At 35.9% G+C, this 19,182-nt stretch overlaps 2 protein-coding genes across 2 annotated transcripts in view; one reads left to right on the top strand and one right to left on the bottom strand.

Annotated features, from left to right (window-relative positions):
* Positions 1–4,573: 4,573 nt before the first annotated feature.
* Positions 4,574–15,778, bottom strand: ndufaf6 (NADH:ubiquinone oxidoreductase complex assembly factor 6). The gene is given in 10 exon segments (XM_058746562.1): positions 4,574–5,319; positions 6,860–6,916; positions 7,855–7,956; positions 10,961–11,094; positions 12,482–12,584; positions 13,961–14,017; positions 14,315–14,437; positions 14,624–14,723; positions 15,382–15,569; positions 15,571–15,778. Coding segments are annotated over 10 exon segments (1,032 nt in total). The 5' UTR covers positions 15,610–15,778; the 3' UTR covers positions 4,574–5,190.
* nagpa (N-acetylglucosamine-1-phosphodiester alpha-N-acetylglucosaminidase) overlaps positions 15,779–19,182 on the top strand; it is a 21,730-nt gene continuing 18,326 nt past the window's right edge. Inside the window, exons 1-2 of the mRNA XM_058746561.1 lie at positions 15,779–16,009; positions 17,137–17,616. Coding sequence (XP_058602544.1) covers positions 15,924–16,009; positions 17,137–17,616 — 566 coding nt within the window. The 5' untranslated portion in view covers positions 15,779–15,923. The remainder of the gene's footprint in view (positions 16,010–17,136; positions 17,617–19,182) is intronic.

Genomic DNA, 19,182 nt, shown 5'->3' with positions numbered 1-19,182 from the left:
AATAGTCCACCCAAAAATTAAAAATATGTCATCATTTACTCACCCTCAATGATTTCCAATCCTATATGACTTTCTTTCTTCTGTGGAACTTGAAGATATTGGTAACCAATTTCAGTGACCATGGGTGTCTATTGTATGGACAAAAATACAAAAGTTTATGGGAAACAAACCTGTCTGATTACCAACATTCTTCAAAATAGCTTCTATTATGTTCCACAGAAGAAAGTAAGACATGAGATTGAGGGTGGTGATTTTCATTTTTGGGTGGACAATCTCTTTAACTATACTATGCATATTTTATCAAAATTATGCAATATATCGAACAGCTCAATCTCAGTGCTTTACACGTGCCTTAACAGCTCAAATGGACAACTTACCCGTCAAAACCTCTTATCTCTCTTCGTGCAAATACTCTCACACAGATGTGATGCAACTACACAATGCATCTGAAGGTCCAGCAGAGTAGACAAATGTTAGCCATGTTAATCTTAAATCAGAATTTTGCTAAACCGTCTTTAATCTTGTTTCAGAGATTACTTTCTGGTGAATCTCCAATCATTCGTCCCCTCATAGATGTGACAAGCCTGGAGGGTCCAGTTTTGAACCCAGGGGCTGTCCAATTCCCATAAGACCTTGGGAGGAGGGCAGATGGCCTGGCTTTAGCTTTTTTTGGGTTATTTCAATGTCATGTCAGTGGAGTAATAGCAAGATTGTTATTTATCACAACAAAATATGGCAGCTGCCTTACTCATAGGGCCTCTGGTAAACAATGTGTTTCATTTTTTTTCCTTCTGGAGAGTGTGCCAGTCACGTGTATGTGCAGGAGGACAGGACACATGTGTATGTATGTTCACCTCACTTTGAGATCATAAAATACACTATTCTGTGCCATAAATGTAATTGAATTTAGTGCTGGTATTGTAGCATTATATTTCATCTTAGTCATCCCATATTTTATCTTAATAGAGTTGATGAAATGCTACATTTCTAGAAGTGTTTGGGCAAAGTGGTTTTCATTAATCCAGAGTTCTTGTTTGTCCATTTATGCCCTGCAAAACAAGCCAATTTAAACTGACGTTTATGAGGACATAATGAAGGATGCGTGTTTGGCATCCAAAAAAAATAAAAATGAAAATATGACCCGGAATTGCCTCCTTAAAACTGGCACATCATACTAGGAGGAAGGTCGCATTACTCTAATTTGCCTTTGCTGGTGGCTGTTTGCTTGCATGGAACATGTGAAAGTCACATATGATGTGTTGGTTTAATTTGGGACAGTTATATTCATTAAAGTATTTCAATTAAAACCTTAGGAAACATTGGGAGAAAAAGTTATACACGTAGTGTCTGCTGTAAAATGAGCAATGACCAAATCCAGCAACATTTGCAAGTTATTTACTCCTCTTCAGATTCCATAACTGCTCTATTTGGCAGTCAGTATAACGTTTTTACAGGTCTGTCTGTGCTTGAAGAAAATTACCCTAAATATATCACTTCGGTGGAATCCATGCGAAAATGAGAAATGGCAGCCAGATGTCAGAACAGTTGATCAGAGACACAATACCCCTCATTATACGTGGCAGAGATGCAAAGGATGAAATGCATTCAGTGACTTCATATGCCAGTGATCTAACATGATAATAGTGTCTGAAAGAATAAAAGACCTAAAGTGATGATATTCAGTGCTGATTCAGGCTGGTAATAATGTAGACAGGCTCAGAGAGTTCATAATCTTACTTTCATGAAGAAATTTCAGGCTTTTATGTGCTGCATAATTACTTAAAGCATTAAAAATGAAAAAAAAAAAGTATGATTTAAGTATGGGTAGGAGATCTTTTTTAGTGCATTTAAACTTCTTTAAAGATATAGTTCACCCAAAAGTTTTAATTTACTTACATTATTCTTCTGTTTTCCTTCATTTCCTCACACAAAGCTATGATTTCAGAAGACTTTGATCCATTTGAACAACCTTTTATGGTGCTTTTCTGTCCTTTTATAATTTCATATTCACTTTCATTATGTGGAAAAGAGTGGCCAGAATATTAAAAGATTCTCCTTTTGCAGATGAAAAAAAAATATTTCTTAATGAACTATTCCTTTAAGCTTTTAAAGAGTTGGTTCATCCTCATGACAACACACTGACTTCCAATACATTGGGATTTATTTTTATTTTTTCAAAATGTGCAGATGAAAACACTTTAGGATCTTAAGGTCTCTATAGGCTCTCACTATCTGTCCTCACGTTTCTTCAGAAAGATAAAAGTATTGATGAGAGGTTTTATCTAGCAGATCTGCTGTTATTGCTACTCAAATCTTTGCCCACCGTGCTATATAATTCTATAGTATTCAAATGGCCAACAAGAATCTAGATGCTAATTATAATCTGTTCTTTTCATGTTTGTGTGGTTTTTCAGAGCAGAAAGTCTGAGCCAAAACCTGTTCACACAATCAAAATTGCTTCTAACTCCGCTGTTGTTCTTGAAGATCAACAATGAAGTAAATCAGAGGACAAAGAAATGCGTTTCCGTTCATCCAAAGAGTCTGATGTTCACTTGTAGCCAATATTTCAAAGGGATAAATGGAATTTCATCCAATTATATTGGTCTCAATGAAACGATGAGATCACAAACAGTTTGAACAGAGATCTTAGTGGCGGTTGGCGGTAAACTGGGTATGGATGGGTATTTAATCATTTGGACATGTTTTGTAATGACAGGTGTTTAATTTGTTGCCAATTATCTCCTAATTTGATGAATAGTAGTTGTCACTTTATAAATAATAGACATGGTATTTGCCTCGGGTCAAGAAATGAAAAGCAATTCACCTTGGCAACCAAGGCAGTTAATCTCAAGATTCGAATGTGAATACGAGGATCGTGATGGGCCAACAGAAGCTGTCAGTTCCATTTTAGAGGTGCAGTGCAGCAATTAGAAACTGTTTTCAAAATGCATCACATCTCCACTGGCCAGAAAGAACAACCTAAACAAATGAAAGGTAAACCTGTTCTAACTTTCTGAAAACAACCTCTCCATCTTCTACCAATTCATCCTGAGAGAATTAGATAGAAGACTAACGAGGCACAAAAATAAAAAATATTTGATATAAAACCAAGAAAATGTCACAAAAGTGCACAAAAGAGGGAAATGTATGGAAGACCATACATATGTCACAGTTGAGAGTTTCAGAATTGCATCAGAATTCAGATTTTTTTCCCCCCACCTAGAATTCTGAGTTTACATCTAACAATTCAGTTTTTATTCAATTTTTTTTTTAGAATTCTGGATTTACTTCTCACAATTCTGAATTTATTCCCCTTTAGAATTCTGAGTTTACATTTTGCAATTCTGTGTCGTTGTTGTTGTTTTTTAATTGTTTCTGCCACAGTATAAAAAAACAAAACAGTACTCATTGCACTGTAAAAAGTGATAAGTTGACTTAAACCCGTTGCCTTAAAATATTTATTATTTACTTATTTTTATTATTTACTTAAAAATTTTAAGGCAACGGGTTTCCTCAATTTTTTTAAGTTATGCCAACTTATCGCTTTTTACAGTGTTCTTTTTAAACATTGAAAATTCTGCTATTTTTGTACAATTGTCAGTTTATATATTCTGATTTTTCTTCTTCTCAGAGTTTATATCTCGACGAATTTCTCAGAATTGAAAATGTATATATTTTTTATTGTGTAGTGAAAACAGGTTTCCATAAAAATGTGATGCTTAACATCTAAATGTGAAACATAACGCTATAAAGCATCGGATGAGATCCCTAAATCGGCCAAACAGAAGTGCAGAACTCCATGTCAGGATCAGAACGTCTCAGCTCACTTTTAATAATAAAAAAAGGTTCAGTATGACCTTGACATAATAAGGCAATTATTTGCAAGTTTTTCCATGATAATTACTTGTCATGTGTCTCCTTTCATTTCAGCACCTCCATTCAAAGGGGCAGAACTTAATCACTGACCCCCAGCTGACTAGATTTAGGAACAGAAATTAGCTTTAAATGTGCTTATTATCTATGAGAAGTAGACTAACGAGCTCCAGATACATTTTTTGTCTTAAAAGTATGTGTGCTTTAAACCAAATCATTTGAACCCTATAGGAGCTCATTAATCATTTGTACTTTTTACCAGATGAATGCTATTAGAATGCATATTATCTATGCATATTGTAAAATTATGTTTATATAAGTGCAACTGAAAAGCTTTTCTAGTCCCTGTTCTTATGTTTAACGAATGAGAGAATTTTAATAGTCTTGTCACATATGTGCTATTTCTGAAACTAAACTCATCTGGAAACACAAACTTGTTCAAAATACCTTAAATTATCCCTTAAAAAAAGCATCCTAAACCAGCCTAAGCTGGTCTTAGCTGGTCTCTCAGCCTGGCCAAGCTACTTTAGCTAGTCAGCAAGCACATATATTTAGCTATGAATACACATATTACCGAAAAAACAAAAAAAAACAATGCTTACATAAATATTGCTCTCTGTCCTTAATCAAAGCGACTGAACCAGTTAAGCAAAGCAACGCAGAGGACCTCGCTCCCAGCTAAATATTCTCTGCAGTTCAAGAGCAGTCACAAACAGCCAGGAGTTGTTTTCTTGTCGATCAGATAAGAGCTTTTGTGGCAGTGAGAGGACTGTATTTTTCATGACTAAATAAACTCATGATTGTGCCACTAAAATATGCCACCTTGCATCGTGAAACATTATTGGTTGACCTTGCCTATCAGAAAGGGCATGTGACACATTCCGTACCTATAAATATGTAAAATCGTTGCCAATTTGTTCGCAAATGTTTTAAATAATTGAATTTATTACAAAATGTTTTCTACAGACCAAGATGGGAAAATATTTGCTTCAATTCATGCCACCAACACTATGCAGATACTTTTAACAAATTCAAAACAGTTTAACATAGTTTGTATTATCTCTCAAAATATGTTTGGAGATATTTGTTGTTGAGTTCAGACATGTTTTAATTTAATTTAATGGACTGTTTTGATTGTGGTTATTTTCTGGGAAGCTTGGAAATTGAGTAATCAAACACTTTACTTTCCGACATGAAAAAGGACAGGAATACTTTAACATTCTGAACATATAGAAGCTAGATAATTTATTACAACTGCTTGGTTTCTCTGACAGGGAGCTCATCTGAAACAATCAGATGATGATTTAATCAAACAAATTAATAGATCTTCCTCCATGATCGTATATAGAGCTGAAGGGGCAGCATTGGATTCCTCTTTTGTAGGCTGGGGTGAAACACATCAAAGTCTGCTTTCCTCACTCTCTGCAGGTAGTCCTCCAAAACAACCTGAGGGACACAGAACACAAAGAAGCTCGGAAACTATTCATTTAATTACTTTTGTGCAAGCTTGGAGGATAATACATTATTGAAAGAACTTAAAAGCATAAAGAAAAAGAACCAAAGGCAAAAATGATACAGCTGGTAATTTTGGAAGTAAGCGGTGACAACACAGCCAAGCGTTTTCAAAATCGATTAAGAAAGAATTTAAATGATCTTGATATTGTGGGCTTGAGATACAGCTGCAGGAAAAAGTATGCAATTTATCTGGGTTTTTGCATAATAAAAAATCACAACAATATGTACATAATTTAATGACTTCAATAAAACAATTTTTTATTGTCTTCATGGAACATACACAACTGTTCAAAAAATTTGGGGTCAGTAAGATTTTTTTAATGTTTTTGAGTCTTATTCTCACTAAAACTGCATTTACTTGATCACAAATACTGCAAATCAGTAGTGAAATATTAGTAAAATATTATTACAATTTAAAATGACAGTATTATATTTTACTATACATTAGAATGTAATTTATTCTTGTGATGACAAGCTGAATTTTCAGCAGCCATCACTATAGTCTTCAGTGTCACATGATCCTTCAGAAATCATTCTTATTTGGTGATCAGGAAACATGTCTTATTATTATTAATGTTCAATAGGTCAGTTATGCTGCTTAATATTTTTTGTAGAAATAATATTTTTCCAGGATTCTTGAATGAATAAACATTTTTTAAATAATTTTAATGTTCCTTGCTGTATTGCTGAATAAAAGCATTTAATTTCTTTCAAAAAAAAAAAAAAAAAAAAAAGGTTAACCATATAAAGATTCACAGTACAGAGTGGGAAAATGCATTTGAATCCCTAGGCTACTGACTAGTTCAAAACAAGAACACCTAAGGGTTTACATACTTTTTCCTGTGACTGTAAATGAACCCAAAAACAAAGTGCAATGCTTAAATGCCAAACCTTACATTAAAGTCCTTTCGTGAGAACACAACTACGACTAACACCAGCCAAAGCAAGTGGAGCGCAATGTGTCACTAAACGGCCTGCAGGGAAACGATGGCTTTAAAGAATGCGAATGACAGTTAAACACAGGGATGCGGAAATGGAAAGTAAGAGCAGAACATTACAGTAATATAAAGTGATATAAAAATGCTTTACAGGCCATTTAGTTCACAGAAAGCATTTCATTGTCCAAAGCAATTGAAACACTGAAGCGTCGGCAAACAGGCTGAAATTGGACTGAAAATTACAGACTGCCTCCCTATGCTTTGCCTCGTAATACGCTAAGAGTTATTCCCTCAGCTCCTCTGAGGCGGACTCCCTTTAAGAGAAATGACTGTAAAAGAGTAAAAAAGGCTTAAGATGTGTAATCAGACCATGAGCTAGTAGTGGTGCCTCCAGGGGGCAGGAGTCGTGTGGCTCGATGGGGCTCCGCCTCTTTTGGAGGCAGAATGAGGATAAGCCATGAGCTTCTCTGTGTCACATCACATTAGTGAGGCGTAGGGAGGGGAGAGGAGCTGAAAGAGATGAAATTACTCACCGTTTGCAGGAAGGCAGGCATGGCAGCGTGTGGAACGTTCTCGCTGAATGATCTAGCCTGAAAGTCAGTATAGTAACGCGTCAAGATATCAAATTCTCTCAGCTGAGCTATATAGTACATCACACAAACCTAACTAGGGGAATCAAATTAGGTCAAACAAACCTGGACACGTCCAGATCATATTTCACCACCAATATAGAAAATAAAAGCAAATAAATATAAATATATAAAAAAAATGTATATGTTTCTTTTTTTGCACTAACTTTGTTCATGACAGTCCATAATCATTCTCAATTTCTGATCTGAATCTGCATAAATGTTGTATTATTTTATAAGACTTATTGTATTTTATAAAAATACAGTATTTTACAGTACTTTCTCATGTTTTCATTTTATTAATACAGTGATTTTTTTTATACTGTATATAGTAACGAGAATCACCACAGAGAATAATAGGAATCACAAAAAAACTGTTAAACATCTGAATGCATTTCAGATTATGGGGGAAACAAACTTAACTATCACGAAAATCAAAAATATGGTATTTTGAGGCGGTGAAATGTGACTCAGGCATGTTTTCATGACTCACACTAAATTTTAACCCACACAATTTCATCAAAAGTTAGATTAAAAGTATCAAATTTCAGTTTGGCCCTTGTTTGTGATTTTAATGTGGTCCTCACCGATGTTATTTGGCGCTAACCTTGATTCATACCACCTGACCAGATATGCAAAGTGGGGTGAGCAATATCTGACGAATTCTCTGATTAGCATTTCCTTGAGATATTCCCTGTGGTTACACTGGGCTTTTAATAAATTCAGTAATGAGGAGAGGGCAACAATCAAGGGTCATCAGAGCTGCTGGTGGAGGAGAGGTAATATCGCTTGTGAAATCTAATGAAGTTAGTATGCAAATTGAAAATTACTGGGGAACATACAACATAGTCAACATCTCCCATCTGACCACAGATATTAAACTAAAGGGCTTTGCTTACGTGCTGGAGATGGACATGGGCTTGGCTGGCAATGTCATAAATGACGTCCCTGACGTTTTGGTCCCTGCTGCCGCGGATGAAGTCCTCTTGAGATACTCCATGCTGGATGAGAAACAGTGAAAATGCATTATCAGTAACCCTCTCCTGATAGATAGAAAAATGAGCTTGATGATACCACAATCCTTTACTCATCCCACCATATTTCAGGCACCATCACAACAATACTCCTGTATTTTACCTGAAAAATCTAAAGAAAAAAAAATTATTGAAGTCCATATATAGTGGGGGAAAAAATTATTTGATCCCCTGCTGATTTTGTACGTTTGCCCACTGACAAAGAAATTATATAATTTCATATATAATTTCTATAATTTTAATGGTAGGTTTATTTGAAGAGTGAGAGACAGAATTACAACAAAAAAATCCAGAAAAACGCATTTTATAACGCAAGTTATAAATTGATTTGCATTTTAATGTGTGAAATAAGTATTTGACCCCTTCGCAAAACATGACTTAGTACTTGTTGGCTAGGCCACTCCAGGACCTTAATGTGCTTCTTCTTGAACCACTCCTTTGTTGCCTTGGCCGTGTGTTTTGGGTCATTGTCATGCTGCTGGAATACCCATCCACGACCCATTTTCAATGCCCTGGCTGGCTTCAATGCCCTGACGGTACATGGCCCCGTCCATCGTTTCTTTGATGCGGTGCAGTTGTCCTGTCCCCTTAGCAGAAAAACACCCCCAAAGCATAATGTTTCCACCTCCATGTTTGACGGTGGGGATGGTGTTCTTGAGGTCATAGGCAGCATTCCTCCTCCTCCAAACATGGCGAGTTGAATTGATGCCAAAGAGCTCAATTTTGGTCTCATCTGACCACAAGACTTTCACCCAGGTCTCCTCTGAATCATTCAGATGTTCATTGGCAAACTTCAGACGGGCTGTACATGTGCTTTCTTGAGCAGGGGGACCTTGCGGGCGCTGCAGGATTTCAGTCCTTCACTGCGTAGTGTGTTAACAATTGTTTTCTTGATGACTATGGTCCCAGCTGCCTTGAGATCATTGACAAGATCCTTCCGTGTAGTTCTGGGCTGATTCCTCACCGTTCTCATGATCATTGAAACTCCATGAGGTGAGATCTTGCATGGAGCCCCAGAGCGAGGGAGACTGACGGTTATTTTGTGTTTCTTCCATTTGCGAATACCAGCTGTTGTCACCTTCTCACCAAGCTGCTTTGCGATGGTCTTGTGGTCTCTTCAAATAAACCTATCATTAAAATTACAGACTGATCATTTCTTTGTCAGTGGGCAAACGTAATCAGCAGGGGATCAAAAAATGTTTCCCCCCCACTGTATGTATATATGTGTGTGTGTATACATATATATAGTCATATTTTCAATACTATTAAGAACATTTCCTCCTAATTTCTCATTACAGTACAAAAAACCCACTCATCAGTAATAAATATCATTATTATTTAATTAGCAATTATATTATTATTATTTGCTATATTATAATTATATATTCTCTTTTATTTCTAAGAAATGTTTTTATTTTTTATTATTTTTCATTAATTTCAGTACATTCATTTTCACTTCACTGTAGGAGGAGGATGTGCTAGATTCACAAAAATAATGGCACAATACTGTCATGGTCTTATATATAATAAATATAATTTCACAATTAAAAAAAAAAGTTTTGGGCGAAATACAACCCAGGCATTTCGAGTTTTCATGAAATTCATCTTTATAGATTTTCCAGCATTCAACAAAAATACTTGAACAGCAGAAGAAATTAGTATGCTGGATGAAAATGTGGCCATCTGTATGCAGAACGTGAAGTGATGTTTACGACTTGGCATCCCAAGACTTCTTCAGAAGAAATATTTACTGAAATCGCACTTAGTTATATGTGAGAAACTACTGATTCAAACGATGACATAAACAAACAAGTGTGAAATTCCTCCATCATTCAAGTGTCCCCCTGTGATAGCACTGCCTCAACTAAGATCTGAACAAACAAGAATAAATCCACGATAGCAAGTGATCAATAAACGCATACCGTAGAAGCTTTCATTTAGCGTCTAATTTAAAAGCCAATTGTTCCTCAAACAAAAGCTGTATGGCAAAATAAAGCACTGGCAAGGCAATCAACATCATGAATAATCAGGCAGTGTAATTGGCGGGAGGCTATCATTGATCTGTTCTGATTCCCGAACTGGGGTTTCATGTCAAACAGAGCCCTTAAACTTTGACAAAAATGGCTTGCAGACACCCAGAGGCTTGTATTTACAGTCTACCGAAGAAAGAAACACCCACACACACACCTCGCATTGTTTTACAAACATATTTGGCTAATCTTGACAGGTTGCCCATTACTATTGTTTACAATTCCCAGAGCAAATATTCTCTAAACAACTGCAATGTAGATAAACCTTCAAAGTTTTGCTGTCTCTTTTAATTCAACATAATCCAATGCCTTATTAAAGACATCAATTACAGGTTTAAAAGCATATCTGTACATTATTGCCTCAAGAAAGGAAGTTTCAAAATGATAAGTAAAGACAATTATTAAGAAACTTCCTCGTGCTACAATCAAATGACTACCTATGAAGTAGCCAAACATTTAAAAACCTACAAATAAAGAAGTATTTATTTCAAATGTTTAAGTGAGCATTTAATAACCTCAGAAACCAAACATGTCCACGTTGTTTATGGTGAAACAACAGTGCCCCCTTTTGGTGAATGTGCAATCATACGGCAAACAGTCTACAATAACATAATTTGATCTTAATACTGTACACTGACTCTAGCTGAGATTAGTCGAGGATAAACGTCAGATGATATTCTTTTCTTTTGTTACACTAAGGGCAAGATCTTCTAAATCCCAATTCTAATGGCTCGTTCATGCTGAAATGGCGACAGATGGATGAAACAAAGCCCATGGGTTTGGGCTTAGCAGACAAGAGGGCACTGGAGTGGACAGCTTCACCCACATATATTCTGACTGGCACATGGATTGTCTCTAGTCCTTCACTAGTGCCTCTAATGTTAGAAAAGCATGGAATTACATGCAGCAACAGAGATGACGGTGATAGCAGATTTACCCACCAGCATGCAGATGTCCATGGGCAGGTAGACCTTGCGTCTGCTGCTGTTGTAGGGAGTTGCCCGAAGGCAGGTCAGGATGCCCTGGGCTTTGCCAATGTGGCTTGCAGCGTGGTCTGCATGGACATTTTTCACACCTACATTAAAAAAGATACACAAAGCATACAATTTTACGAGACCAGTTTTAAAACAGATTTGCGTAAAAGAGTGAATTTCCAATACTGACTTGCTAATCAAAAAAAGTGTTCTCAAACTATATTGAGTCATATCATGAAAAATCTAATATTCCACGTTTAAAGCAATAAAATTTCAGAAGTCAAAAACTCCTTAGTCTAAGAAATTCCTTAGTTTAGATTCTTCAACATATTACCAGTGGACTTTTTTCTGATTATGACTTTTTGAAGGATGGGGTAATGCAAACTACACAACAGTTTAAATAATAATAATTAGTGCTGTCAAATGATTAATCGCATCCAAAATAAAAGTTTTTGTTCACATAATATGTGTAGTACTGTGTATTTTTATTATGTATATATGAATACACACACATACAGTATATATTTTGAAAATATTTACATTATATATAAATATATTTAATATATAAGCATAACACTTTTTTTCTTAAATATATACATGCATGTGTGTGAATTTATATATACTGTACATAAATATAAACAGTACACTCATGTTATGTAAACAAAAACTTTTATTTTGATGCGATTGTTTGACAGCACTAATAATAATCTGATTAAGCAACAAATTGATCAAAAGTTAAGTCAAGTAAAGACATTTATAATATTACAAAAGATTTCTATTTCAAATAAACTATGTTCTTTTGAACTTTCTATTCATCAAAGAATCCTAAAAAGAATTTATCCCAGTTTAAAAAAAAAAAAAAAAAAAAGCAATACAACTATTTTCAACATTGATAATAATCATGTTTCTTGAGCAGTGAATCAACATATTAAAATGATTTCATGCGACACTATAGACTGGAGTACTGGTTGCTGAAAATTCCATTTTGCTATCACAATGGAAAAAAAAGAAAAAAAAAAGAATCAAAATAAATAGCATTTTAAAACATATTAGAATAGAAAACAGCTATTTTGAATAATAACAATAATTCCTAATATAACTGTTTTGGTGTAGTTTTATTCAAATAAATGCAGACTTGGTGAGCCTAAAAGATTTGCAAAAACATCAAAATTCTTACCTTTAATCTTCAAATGGTAGTGTACAGTGGACATATACTAGCAAACCCACAGTGCAAATCAACAAATGACAAGAATTTAAGTTATAATAACATCATTTTAATAGTTCCTTTCAAAATGGCAGCAATGAATTCCGTTATCCTTCAGGTATTTTGCTGCAGTTTTTTCCTTTTACAATCACAGTAAATAGTGACTGAGGCTGTCAGGCCCTAATATTCCACCGAATATCTAGTGTTTCACCGAGGAAAATAAAAGTCATACTGTCCTCACAACGCTATTGCTTTAAGTTCGAGATCAAGAAAAGTCTGCTCACCAAGTGTCTCCAGAAGCAGGTAAAGAAGAGAGGATTGTGTGTTTTCGCCATAGGCCTCCAGCTCCTGAAGGTTCCTGTACGCTTTGTCCTCCAGATCTTTCTCCTTTTCAAAACATAATGTTTTTAATATAATTGCCAGAGGACAGTATAATGTGCGTAATATGCCAACTCACTGAATGACAGATTAATGTCAAGAATTAGCCATGCATGTCTCTCGGACAGCTGTCAGAGTTATTTAAAGAGAACTTTCCAGTATGTTTTTACTCATACAGTGGTGTGAAAAAGTGTTGGCCCCCTTCCTGATTTTTTTGCATGTTTGTCACACTTTAATGTTTCAGATCATCAAACAAATTTCAATATTAATCAAAGATAACACAAGTAAACACAGCATGCAGTTTTTAAATGAAGCTTTTTATTATGAAGGGAAAACAAAATCCAAACCCACATGGCCCTGTGTGAAAAAGTGCTTGCCCCCTAAACCTAATAACTGGTTAGGCCACCTTTAGCAGCAACAACTGCAATCAAGCGTTTGCGATAACTGGCAATGAGTCTGTTACAGCGCTGTGGAGGAATTTTGGCCCACTCATCTTTGCAGAATTGTTTTAATTCAACCACATTGGAGGGTTTGAGCATGAATGGACTGTTTAAGGTCATGCCACAGCATTTCAATTGGATTTAAGTCCAGAATTTGATTTAGCCACTCCAAAACCTTAATTTTGTTTTTCTTGAGCCATTCAGAGGTGGACTTGCTGGTGTGTTTGAGATCATTGTCCTGCTGCATAACCCAAGTGTGCTTGAGCTTGAGGTCACAAACTGATGGCTGGACATTCTCCTTCAGGATTTTCTGATAGTGCACAGAATTCATGGTTCCATCAATTATGGCAAGTCATCCGGGTCCTGAAGCTGCGAAGCAGCCCCAGACCATCACACTACCACCACCATGTTTGACTGTTGGTATGATGTTCTTTTATGAAATGCTGTGTTGGTTTTACGTCAGATGTAACGGGACACACACCTTCCAAAAAGTTCAACTTTTGTCGCATCAGTCCACAGAATATTTGCCCAAAAGTCTTGGGGATAATCAAGATATTTTTTGGCAAATGTGAGACGAGCCTTTGTGTTCTTTTTGGTCAGCAGTGGCTTTTGCCTTGGAACTCTTCCATGGATGCCGTTTTTGCCCAGTCTCTTTCTAATTGTTGAATCATGAACACTGACGTTAATTGAGGCAAGTGAGGCCTGCAGTTCTTTAGATGTTGTTCTGGGTTCTTTTATGATCTCCTGGATGAGTCGTCTTTGTGCTCTTGGAGTAATTTTGTTTGGCCAGCCACTCCTGGGAAGGTTCACCACTGTTACAAGTTTTCTCCATTTGTGGATAATGGCTCTGACCGTGGTTTGCTGGAGTCCCAAAGCCTTAGAAATGGCTTTATAACCCTTTCCAAACTGATACATGTAAACTCTAGGACAAATCTAATTACTTACTCTTTCAGATATAATTCTTAACATCCACCTCCTTGTTAATGTGTGCTTCCTCACTGCCTGAGAACACAGAATAGTTAAAGTATATCAGTGCCCAATATTTTGAAGAATGCTCTGGTCCAAATAACATTGGACACTGACTGTCATTGTATACATACATTCTTCAAAAATGTGTTACACAGAAAAAATCATTTGAATCATTATTTAAAAAAAAATGTAATATTAGAAATGTCTTTACTGTCTATTTTATGCATTTTAGCCATTTAATGCATTAAAGTCTTTTAAAAAATTAACTTTTGAATGGTAGTTTTAATATAAAGTATGACAGAATCTTTCTTTTATAGAAGGAAGACCCACCCTCCACAGTTCTCCACTGACAGGCTGGGCTGGAGGGTCATCTCTGTAAATATCCTCTACGGCGCTCTTCCAGAACTGCATTCGCATTAAACCAATGGTTTTCTGAGAAACAGAGTCCTTAATCTAAAAGAGTAGAAGCAAATACATGAGCATATATGAGTGTTTCTTTAACTACATGCAATTTTATGTCTCAATAGTTGGTTTTCATACTATGATTCACAGTTATATCTGTACAAAAAGTAAATAAGCTTAAACCAAACTGACTAAATGAGTTTGTGCATTGTTGCACTCATTAGCTGGAATACCTGCCTGTGCCACTTCTACATTGAACGCCCTCAGTGCCAGTGCAGATCGACGAACAGCCTCAGGAAAAAGCAATGAACACAAAAATCCCTCATAGTCCCTCTTCCTATTGATGACAGTACAGTGTTATTCACTTAGTGTGATCTGTAGTATCATTAACCTACATTTACAAAACTAAGCTTAAATTTTGAGACCGAGTCAGAGACTGAAATTTTTGTAGGCATGACAATTATTACATATAGACTACTTTATAAGGGACAATTAAAGATTTCTAAAATTATTTTAAAAAAAGACAATATCTAGCCAAAAGCATATTTGCCAAGTTCTTAAGGTTTCAAATGATTTAATGTCTAAAAAGTACTGAAACCATTAAATAAAAAGTACTGAAATGATTTCCTTGTACACTGAATTTATACATTTATGACATAAATTAATTGCTTTCCTCATTTTAAAAAGTCCCGGAACATTTTTAATGAACAGTTTTCATTAAAGTATATCTGGACATATACATTACCTAGACATGTCTAGCACTGATTTTAACAACTGACATCAATTTCAACCATGAACTTTAAGCACACAAAAAATTTGTGTTTGTATATATTGCATTTTACATGATTTAAAAAGCGTCCCGCCATATTCTTATTCTATTTGACAAAGACAGAGAAGAAGAAAAAAAAGGTATTCAAGTCTACACAGATAAAACGGAGATTTATTTGCTTCTAGGTAAAACTACTAAAAGTAAATCGATTTTTAAACTAACTTACCTTACAGTATCAATACAGTACTGTTCATTGTGCTGTCCAGTCGAATTTGTTAATGCTCTCGTGCATTTGATCTCTATTGGCCTCTGTATAAAAGTGGGATAGGGAATCTTTTTGTGGAGAGAATTTTTGGTAGCTAAAAGTCCATTCTTTATGCTTATACTGGATGCCATTGCAAACCTCATGCATCTAAATATCCTTGAGCTGTACCTCCTCCTGCCTGTGCGTCATGTTACAACTCCCCTGTAAGCAAGCACTTCTGATAGTACGTTCCGCTCAAAGGTAAATCAAATTAACTTTAGTTTCCAAGTGAACCATATTACAAATGTAGTCATTTTTCAATCGAATGCAGTTTACATGCATGAAGTGTTTTTGTACAGTTTTTTGCGCTTACAGCGAGCGAAGAAATGAGTGACAGATAAGATCAGTTGATCACGTGATTCGCATCATATGACCAGCACATGTGAAAGACCTTTCATCGAAGAAGACGGATGTAAACGGGATAGTAACGTCTATTCTATTTTATTGTATTATACGTATGTCTTATGGCAACATCGTCCGTGAATTTCGATCAGATTTCTTTGTTTCTTATATACCTAGGAGTATGTTTGTCCCAATGCAAAGACATCCGGTAAGGACGTGTATGATGATCAAAGCTCTTGAAGTTGAATGTTTGCAAACCCTTGGTTGGGATGGAGATTTAGAATTACAATTTTGTAGCCTGCTCTTCTTGAGTTGATGTATTTAGCAGTTTTGACTTATTTTGAAAATCTCTTGGAATTAGCTTTTTATTATAAAAGACTTTATAATTAGGTTTCAGTTTCATCCCTCATTAGTTGCCTATTATTGCACAAGGATGAAAAATATATGGTTGCTTCTTTTTCTTTTTTTTTTTTTTGAGTGGAATACATGAAATGTCTTATGTAACTTATTATTTGTCTCTTTGACAGACCTAGGGTTTGTAAACAGCAAAAAAACAAAAAAACAATTGGGAAGCTTGTTCGGAAACAGTTCCGCTTAGTGACACTAGTGGCGCAGAAGTCCCTACAGCTAACTGACTGGAACATAATATCTAGGCCTACACTGAGCATCAACATGCAGAAATAATCTGCTATAAATAATATAAGATAAACCATTTCCTTAATTTCTGTTCTTCTTATTTTTAATTAATGATATAATATAAATATTTAAAATTTATATATGTATTGTATGTAATGTTATTAATATTTTGTCAAAGTTACCTAAATAACAACAGCGTCCCCTGCGGTCTGTTTTTAATCAGTTCTCCTAATATAGAAACTTTGAGATACATTTGCGGAATAGTAGATAGTTATTTTTAAGCATTATTGTCTTAACTGGAGTTCTCATTAGGTTTTGTGTACACACACTTGCAGTACAGTACCGCACACCCAACTGAATCTACAGTTAATTTGCATGGTGTAAGAGGATCCCAGCAACCACATGCTAAACCTAGACTTGCATAAGGATTGCGCAATTAAACATCTGCTGCTCCTCAACTGATTTTTACTCTTTCTTCAGATAATGTTGTCTTGGGTATTGACTGAGAAGTATGCAAAACAGCAGGTGTCTATGAAAGAAACATGTACACATGAAAATGTGCTTACTCAACAGAGCAATGAACCACATCTGCGTGCTGAGATGTATTATCTAGGAGAGGGATTCGTTTTCTCTGAATCAGTTACACACATGCTCCAAGTTAACCTAACTAGCTAATTTAATCATGTTCATTTTCCACAGACATTCTTCGGATGATGATCTCTTGTTACCCTACTCCAAATCCCACGGCCCATCTCATTCCCACCGCCATGTGAGGGACTGTCAGCCCGTAGCTCATGGCAATGTAACCCATGAAACCTGGGCAGCAAGCAAACACTCTAACTCTTCATTGTTTGAGTCAAATATATTCATCTCTGACATCACCGATGACTCTGGGCACAGATGGGTGAGTGGCCACATCACAGAGGTTCATGACCCACTGAGATCCGTGTCTGTTCTGGAACCAGGAGGCCCTGGAGGGTGCACGTGGAGTCATAGAGAACTGGTGGAGCACACTGCCAAAACTAGAAAGTGCCTTGTCGCCCAGAATGGAGGCTTCTTTGACACTAACAACGGGCAGTGTTTGGGGAATGTCATAAGTGATGGGAAACTGGTGAGGAACAGTGGAGGAATTCAAAATGCTCAGTTTGGAATCCGAAAAGATGGGACGCTAGTGTTTGGGTAAGAACACAGCCCGAGTTCTCACTCTCTACAGTCTTTCTCCTGGCCTGTGTGATGTTTTGCAAAACCACAGGGTTTGTTTTTGTGTGGCGACCCAGGAAACAATAGAAAATTGAGCTAGACTTTCCTGGTTGGGCGCTGGTGTACTTTTGACTTGCCTACAATTAAGCTGTGCTTTTATATCTGTGTCACACGCCCTTAAAGGAATAGGTCATCCAAAAATGAAAATTATCTCAATGTCTTGTTTGAAGCCGTATTTATTTTCGTCTGTGGAACACAAAAGAAGATATGTAGTAGAGTGCACTGGAGTGCGCTGCCACATTATCAGTTAGCATACGTCTATAAGCACAAAGTGGTTTCCTCCTCTGCAGGGTGCTGTAACAAACATCAACCTAAATATGGGTGTCAAATTTGGAGGAAGTAAGTTGTGGGAACACAGGGCCCCTAGAACATCTGTTTCCTAAAATAGAAACCTTACAAAAACATGGCAATATTGCATAACATGCTTGGTGCTCTTAATAATAGGCAGTACTTTGGAACGCTGTGTACCCAGAGTGTCTCGGTCTGTCATTCATTATGACGTTAAGGGCCTTTAACCGGAACGTTCTGACGTTAGATAAGGTGTTTATATAGCATATTTGGACATTCACTTGGATGAGCTTTAAGGAATTCAAAACAGCCTATAGTCCAAAAAGTATAAAATTTTACAACAACTCTTTTGTAACATATCAAAGTTCTACCTTTTCAGGTATATGGTTTAACCAGAAATTAATTTTTAGATTTGTTTTTTCACAACTCGAAAATGGGCAAACTGAATAAAAATAAATAACTACTGGAGGTCAACATGTTAAACATGCACGTAGATTTGTTAAAATATGCTTTGAAATGAGCAGCAGAAAATATATAACACTAAAATAATTGAATCAGCTAAATTAATTGAGCAGCTCATTACCATTTTTCTTAATGTGACAAATTCTTCACATCAAAATTCCACCTGCTTTTATAAGGTTAATATTGACATGTCACCACAATATCTTTGTAACTTGTTTTGTATCAGTTTGTTCAAGAAATGTATTAAAATCAGGTTAAGAGTAATCTAGGATATGTTATTAAAACATTAGAATTGTTGCATGGGTTGAAACATACCTTTTGTAACAAAAACAAGTGTTTTTTAAAAATTGCTGACACTGCAACCTGTGGTAACCAGACAGGACACCATTTTGGAAATGATGCCATGGCAACAAAAAATGCACACATTGTCACATGACTGACCCTGGGTGTTCATTATATGTCACTTAGGGACTTCCTGAGTTGAAAGTGAGGGATAATACTTTAAAAAGACCTTTCCGGATAATCACCAGGATTTGTGACACCCATGTCACCATGGGTTCTTATTTAAAATAGAAAACATGTTTTAATAAGTAAGAAATAGTGTGCACCTTTTTTTTTCTTCTGTATTTTGATTGATTAAATGCAGCTTTAATGAGCATGAACAAGAGACTTTTAAATGGCTACTGGTTATTTACAAAAAAAAAAAAATGTCCCACCCCACCTTCCTATTTGAGA

Source organism: Onychostoma macrolepis, chromosome 16 (assembly GCF_012432095.1).
Source record: "Onychostoma macrolepis isolate SWU-2019 chromosome 16, ASM1243209v1, whole genome shotgun sequence".
In the NCBI taxonomy this organism is placed as follows: domain Eukaryota; kingdom Metazoa; phylum Chordata; class Actinopteri; order Cypriniformes; family Cyprinidae; genus Onychostoma; species Onychostoma macrolepis.
The sequence above is the reverse complement of the archived record's forward strand: the minus strand, read 5'-3'. Positions and strand labels throughout refer to the sequence as shown.